This window comes from Charadrius vociferus, unplaced genomic scaffold, assembly GCF_000708025.1.
Source record: "Charadrius vociferus isolate BGI_N301 unplaced genomic scaffold, ASM70802v2 scaffold600, whole genome shotgun sequence".
NCBI lineage: Eukaryota > Metazoa > Chordata > Aves > Charadriiformes > Charadriidae > Charadrius > Charadrius vociferus.
The window spans coordinates 1376489-1383964 of record NW_009646404.1 but is presented as its reverse complement, the minus strand read 5'-3'; the positions used below and the strand labels follow the sequence as shown (position 1 = coordinate 1383964).

The window sequence follows — 7476 nt, the reverse complement described above, 5'->3', positions numbered from 1 at the left end:
CCCGCGGAACGGAGGCCCCGGGGCCTGTTTCCCGCCCGGAGCGGCCTAGCCGCCGCCGCGCGCCTTAGGCGGCCAGTTCAAAGGCGGAGAGACGCGACCCTCAACGGGGTCTGTGGAGAAAAAAAATTAGCGGGTGGCCCCACTGGTCCAAAACTAGCACCGAAATAACAGCCGGAGCCGCCAGGGCCGGTGACCGGAGTTGTGGAAGGGTCTCCCAGACGCTCTGGGGATGGACGAGGTGCGGACTCATGCTCCCCAGCACACCCACTATTTACACCCTTTGCTCCATTTTTTACGTTTCCCCATAAAACACGTCCACAAGAATCCAGATAGCCCAACTCCCACCGTTCCCGGTAAGAACAAGGTGGGGCAGGCGCCTGGAACAGATGCTGGCTCCAAGCAGTCTGCCACAAGGACTGATTGTTGATATATGTTTGTCTTTTTTTTTTTTTTTTAATTCAAAAATTAAAAGTAATGGGGAAGAAGGAAAATTGGCCCAGAAAGCAGCAGAAAAGACTTGTACGGAAGAAGTATTAAGGCTCCCGGACTGCAAGGCTCTACAGCAGTTTCCTGTAAAGCAGTGTCAGCTACAGAAAAAGGCCATAGCAGAAGCAGTCAGCTTACACTCCTCCTGCCAGACACCTGCACAGAAACCAAAAGGAAGAAGGAGATGGCGGATCCCAAGGAAAGGAGCCATTATGGAGTCCAGACTGGCACTGCTGGCACACAGTCCCTCCCCGTCCACCGCTAAGGCAACATGGCAATGTCCAAGCTTGCTGAACTTCAGCTCCTGCCCCAGAGCTCTGGTTCTGGGAAGCCAGTCACCTCTCCCACCTCTCTGAAGGGCTGCACACCTTGCGTGAATGCCAGTTTGTATCTCAGTCGGATGGGATCCTATGAGAGAAAGGAACAGAGAGAGGAGCACGTCATGGCCGCAGATTCCTGGGTCCCCTTCAGCCTCAGCCCTCACAGCCTGTCCGCAGTGAATCACCCTCTGAAAGGGCAAAGTAACACTTCAGCCATGTGGAAGCTCTGCACAGAAAAAGACCTGGATCTTTGTAAGATATATAAGTAGTGACTGGGAGCTACTGGGAGACTTGTGTAAGCCACCCAAAGGAATGCTTGGCAATCCAGGTCTAGCCAACCTTCTCAGTGACAGAGGATTCCTTACACCAGTCGTTGGTTTCATAACTATTCATCAGTGCAACAGAACTGCCACCCATCGCTTGTACCTTGGGTGGCCTCATGTTCCATCAGCTGCAGATATCTGAACAGTATCTACCAGGAGCCATGTCTTCAGGCAGACTGAAGCAGAACTGTGCAGGCCCCTGCAGCAACTGCCCATTCAATCCTTCAGATTATAGCTCTGAAAAGCTGTTTCAGGGGGAAAAATGTCTCCTCAGCACAACCCAGACTGCTCTGTCTCTCTCCTGTATCCTTCCAGCTTTCACACAAATACCCCACCCACTACAGTGACATTCATAGCACTCCACCAACAGACTCAATCACCACACGTACCTTGTGCGGATTGGCGAGGAGCAGGACCTGAGATACCACTGCAGGGGGGAGAAGAGGGCTGAAGGCAGGCAGCTGAGAACCAGATGCTGGCTGTAACTTTATTTTCATGGTCTGAAAGAGAAAATGAAAGGAATGCTTTTTGATCCATGCTGAAAAAGAGCTGGGAGTATTACCAAGCCACAGAGCTTTTTAAAGATACATCAGCCAGATTTTGTCATTTAATGACAAGCATGTCTTTCCACAGGCTGCATCTAAAGGCAGATCTTCCCAAACAGACAATTCCATGCTGCACATACACAGGCAGAACAAGTGCCTTACCCAGGAGGCTAAAGCAGCACATCTGGAGCCCTGTCTTGTTGTCTCAAGGCCAGGGATATACTCTGTGAAACAGGCACTGGAGCCACAGGCACCAGCATACAACAGGTTCACCATTCAGAGAAAGGGAGCCACGTAATTGCCAATGAGCAAGGCAAATCCTAAGCAAGAAACGGTGAAGCTTCTCCTCAGGACATTTCTGAGTAGTCCCACTCTCTGCTACTGGTCATAGGCTTCTCACCTTTGGGACTGCAGCCTGGAATGCTATATCCTTAATTGGTTGAGCTGATGTGCTCAGCATGGAAAGAACCATCACCAGCACATCTGGTCGGCCAGGAGCCGGGTCTCTGGAGAAATGGAGCATAGCCTTGAAACCATTCCTGTCGTACACAGTAAGTGGACAGACACTGCCTGCCGGAGACAAAAGGAGAATCAGAAACAAAGCATGGATTCCCCTCCCTTCTGAGGGCAAAACAGCAAAGACAGGATAAAGAACAGCAAAAATGAAACATGCATATAAACTTTTACTTCCTCCAACAAAGTCACAGACCGAGCAGAATAGAGCACCTGCCTGTGATTTACATTTTGCCTCTAAGGCAAATAAAGGAATCTGAATGTCTAAATTAGAGGTGGGGAGACTAGCAGCTCAGATTTTAAGGCTCAGCTAGAGATGTCAGGTATGAATCCCATACAGATATGACGGGAAAAGGAAAATATAACTCTTCAGCACATACAGAAGAGCATTATATACAGCCCTTATCACCAGTGACTGGTAAATCCACACCTGGCTATCACCATCCAGCCCTTCCAAAATCTGGGAAATCCTTCACTTGAGAGACTGAAGTCAGAAGACAATCAGGTCAGAATGTTCTTTGCACCCGTCCTCTTCCAAAAGTAGCAATGGCCAAGGCTCTGCTGTCCTCTTAAGAGGACGTGCCCAGCTCTGAGACACTGGGGTACCACTCACACAGGTTAACACTCCATCAAGTGGTTGCAGGGCCAGGCTTAAATTGAAAGGGCAGGCCAGTGTTAAATCGAAAAGCAGAGGTGGAAAGAACAGCTCTGCTTTAGGAAGCTGGACAACTTCCACCCATGGATATCTTTTAAGCCTCTGGAAAAGAACTGGCTGAAGCTTGACTAAAGGTGCTAAGACCGTGGTACAATCCTTAGCACTTGCTCAAATTCTCAGATACATTAAGTCCTTCATAGAACAGTTTACTCCAGCCAACCCACACAACATGAAGCTACTTTGGCCTGGTCTTCTGCAAAAAATCACAGAAGAGCTCCAATAAGCCTCTAGCAAGCAGAGCTGGGGCACAGAAATCATTGCACTTACTCGGTGTAATTGAAATTAAAGGGACAAAAAGGTGTTCTAGAGAAGCATCATGAGAAGCTGGATGCAAAGAGGCAGCAGGCTTCAGCTCATAGCCTAGGCTGGAGAAGGAAGTATCTGCCATTGAGCTATTTGGAAGATCTGGAAAGGGCAATTTCATTGGTGATAAATCCCTGGAAAGAAAAGCATGTAGAAAGCTTATATTAACTGGGGAGACTACGTGGTATATACCATCTTCTTCTGTGTCCATTTTGTGTTCCCAATCCCTCATTACTTTTTGGTATAAAGAAAGTACAAGCTTACACTCTCTAAGTTCTTAAGAAATTTGAAAACTGTCTCTATTTTATGTGGAAGAAGCTCCTGTTTCAGCATTCGTTAAGGCAGACTTTGATTTCTGTTACTAATGCAAAACTGTTTCAGGGCTGTGGTAGTCTCTTCTCCCTGTGCACAGACTCTCTGGAGCTCTAGTCAGTGAGATAAAAATAAGTTCTAGCTCAAAGACAATGCAAGAAGCTGGGAATCTCCAGTAAAATTTCTTGGCCTATATTATGGCAGACTGCATAAGCGTATCGTAATGGTCACCTGCTCTGAAGATCTGTAGATGGTTAATTTGGTTCACAAACTGTTAGGCTTCCACTGAATGCCTGGAAACTGCTTTGTCACAGCCTGAAGAAAGCTGGGGAAAGTGTTTTTTGAGTCACAGGTTATTATCAAAAGACCTGACTGTAAGGTTTTTGTTCCTTTAGCTCAAGAACACCTTGTTACTAAGCCATGGGATTTGTCTCACCAAGTTTCTGACCCTTGGAAGGTCATAGTGTGCAATTACATGAAGTGAATAGCTGCATAACTGCTGCTTAAGAGCCAATGGATGGATAGCTTGCCATCACTAACCAGTTGTAGCTGAAAGGCTTTCCTAAACCTCACTGCTGTAAAACAGTATTCATCATCCCCAAAGTCAGACTGTATTATGCAGAATTTGCTTACAGTGATAATGTCTTGGTCCTGGATGGTGGAGAGAGCTGATCAACCAGGCCCTGAAATTCATTCTTCTCTGAACACCTGTCTTCCCAGCTCTCCTGCAGCCCCAGTGTTTGAACAGCATTTTCAGTTTCACCATATCCATTGTGTACAGCAGCCTGAAAAATAAGGCATTTCTGGCTATACAACATCAGCAAAAATCAGACCTGTTCCACTGAAAAGAATCTCATCTTTCATAACGCTAATTAAAGTAGAAACAAATATGAGTAATCTGGTTGCAAACTGCAACTGAGAAATTCACTGCAGAGCAGGATTCCGGTATTCCTTCAGAACGGAGTGGCATTAAAAGAGGCTGCCAGAGAAAGCTAGATCAAGAATCCTGTCTGATTTTTGCCCTTCGTACCTTACAGGCTAACATACCTGAGGATCACTCACCTCTGCTAAGCCAAAATCAGGTGGTGGTTTCTGTACAACAGGAGAGTTGCTGAGACCTAAGAAAGATGCCAAAATGCCACTGATCAATTACAGAAAACAAGGGGTTTCCATGGGTTCTTCCTTTGTTGTCTAACAGCAGTTTGACTACAGTCTAACGCCATTAAAGAAACTACATTCTTGAAAACTTAAGAGACTGGCTGAAAAGGTCTACTTTCTCTTAGGACTGACATTAAAGTCAATGTTCTATCTTTATTAAATGCCATGAATCCTATTAACCAGGGTAACACTGTACCGAACTTCACATACAAACCTAATGACTTGAACTCCTCATCAAGCAGACAAGTAGAGGTTGTGCTGCTGTGGCGGGAGGTGGTGGTTATGTCTGCAGATTGGTCTGTAGGAGAGTGGGACGTCACCTCCAGTTCAGAGAAGTCAATCAGTGTATAGCTCTTCACGCGTCTTGGGGTTGGCGGGCATGCTTTGGAAACAGCAGAAAGAGTTAAAGAGAAACCTCCTGAAAGGAACAGTGTGTTTATGGGTACAGGCATGCTCTAAAGAACTCATAGGTGAAGAACTTCAGGAATATTTTCTATCAACCATATGTAAAAGAAAATGATGGTTACATAATAGTTTTCCTGTGTTATAGGGTTTTCTCCACATTTATTCTCCAAGACGCACTTTCCTTCCAAACTCCACTCATACGTGACGTGCAGGAGCGAGCTATCAGGGAACGCTGCAGGATGCACTTTACCTGCTGCATCAGCAGAGCTGGTGGCTGAACCTCCTCCACCACCATTTTCATGGCTGGCTACAACCTGCCTGTACTGTCCGAGTGCCTGTGTGAGCTTGTCATTGGCCTGCAGTATCTCAGCTGGAAAAAAAGAGAAAAACCAAAATATTAATGTACTAACACGAGGGTCAGTTCCACGGTACTCTCCAAACTGCTTATAAGAAAGGTACAGTGCATCTAAGGACTTGCCTGGAGCAAAGCCTAATGGGGCAATCCGCCTTAAGGTCCTGCCTAGTTTTTCATTCCATTTTCTGAAGCGCAGCATTTTGCACATACATCTGCTGATTTCAGGCCTCTCTCATTTATGAAGATCACTTTGAAATCTGATCCTATCTCTAAAGTACTTACAGTTCCTGCCATCTCGTATGCACTTTGTTGTTCTCCGCAAGTTTTATGAGTGTACTTGAGTCTATAATCCAGCACTCCCCAGCTGAAGAACCCTGGCGTTCGTGGGTATGAATGAAATGTTTGAGACACAGCTGAGCTCTTATTGTTGCTGTTTAAGATGTCTATTCCGGGAGGCATCACTTCAGTCAGGTTTTCAAGGCATATGGACAAGACTGAAATGCAATCCTCTGGGAACGGTTAAATTTCACAACCATAGAATTCAAAGATTGTGCTTATATGACCCTCCTCTGTATTATACTTATAAAATTAAAATAATATTCTCCCTTCTGTGTTTATAGACAGGTCTGTAGAAAAAAGACCTCAAAAGCCTTCAGTTCTGTGAACATCAGAACTCCCCAAACTCTGAAAACCACCTTGGCTGGAAGAAACTTGATTCACTGTTTAATTTGGGGCTCCAAGTGAAAATTAGTAGCTTCCTTGGAGACGAGTGAGAGGAGACTGCCACTTCCCATGAGCATGGTTTAAAGGGAAAAGTGGAAAGCTCTGCCAGCAGGGTAGCATGTGCCTAAGCATTCTCCCTCTCAGAGGAAGGGAATAGCCCACTTGTTAAAGGAAAGGTAGATAAACTTAACCGTAAAGAAATCAAGGACAGAGTTGGCTCTTACCTAGAGCCTCATCATCATCAACTGTCTCACTTGCAAGGCGAAAGAGCAGCGGCCTGAGCTTCTCACAGCGTTGAAACAGAGTCTATGGAAGGAAATGTTTCATGTCATTGCTCAGGAGATCCCGGACACTCTCACACTTCTCTGTCCCTGTGATCAGCTGTAAGTGATGCTGCCTCTAGAAAAGGAAGATGCACTTTCTGCCCAGGGTATCAATGCTGCATGTTGCTGCACTCTTAAAAATCCACAGTGGCCTGGAAGTACAGCCACTGGAACAAGGAGACTTTGCTGGTATCGCCTCAGCCATCACATACTCTCTATGCATACAGGTGTAAGATAGATCAGTGTAAAATTACTCCATTTAAAAGAAAAAGTATCCAGGAGTTAATTGATTAATCACAGTACTCGGGGAAATACTACAACCATCAGTTGGAACTACCCTCAGAAAATCCAAAGCCACTTATGGCTCTCTTCTTGGTGTTTTAGGAAGTGAAGAGGCACAGAGGCAGCCACTTCTTCAGTCTGAAAGTAGAGTCTCTTCCATCTACAGCAGCAGCCCTCCTAAAGGGCCTAACTCCAAACTCTGCCATCACACATAGCCACAGGAGTTGTTCTGACCTACAAAAATTCAGCTGTCTAAAGTGTTTTTAATTTGAGAGTCTGGTAGGCATCCTAGTGGAGTTTCAGGTATTTGGATGCCATAAAGCTATTCTGACAGCCCTATTAGTGACACCAAATGTTTCCTTAATTCACTGATACTTACGAGCAACAGCAGAACAGTGAACTCTGGGCAGAAAAAGGGGAATCACAGAAACTATAGCAGAACTGAAGAACCCAGAGCTTTGAGCTTCTCTGGTCATATCTCATCACACCCACCTAACCATGCCCAGACTCAAGGGGATTCCCATGTGTTATGTCACTACTGGAGGAAGAAGCATTTCCCCATAAGATACTGCAAGAAGAGCAGCTAAACTGGACAGAAACTCAAAACAGGCATAGCAGGAGATGGTTGCATTCCAACTTCCATTACACTGATGGAAGGGACTGTTATTCATCAAATACATTAGAAACCATTTCTGCCGTGGTAATGCTCTTTC

The 7476-nt window shown here is 45.7% G+C and overlaps 1 protein-coding gene across 1 annotated transcript in view; it reads right to left on the bottom strand.

Annotated features, from left to right (window-relative positions):
• Positions 1-45: 45 nt before the first annotated feature.
• The window catches only part of LOC104295458 (ADP-ribosylation factor-binding protein GGA2-like), a 22406-nt gene continuing 14975 nt past the window's right edge, over positions 46-7476 (bottom strand). Inside the window, exons 16-25 of the mRNA XM_009895220.1 lie at positions 6383-6464; positions 5331-5450; positions 4890-5057; positions 4580-4635; positions 4151-4302; positions 3170-3339; positions 2075-2244; positions 1519-1629; positions 795-894; positions 46-110 (exon numbers count right to left, since the gene is read on the bottom strand). Coding sequence (XP_009893522.1) covers positions 46-110; positions 795-894; positions 1519-1629; positions 2075-2244; positions 3170-3339; positions 4151-4302; positions 4580-4635; positions 4890-5057; positions 5331-5450; positions 6383-6464 — 1194 coding nt within the window. The remainder of the gene's footprint in view (positions 111-794; positions 895-1518; positions 1630-2074; positions 2245-3169; positions 3340-4150; positions 4303-4579; positions 4636-4889; positions 5058-5330; positions 5451-6382; positions 6465-7476) is intronic.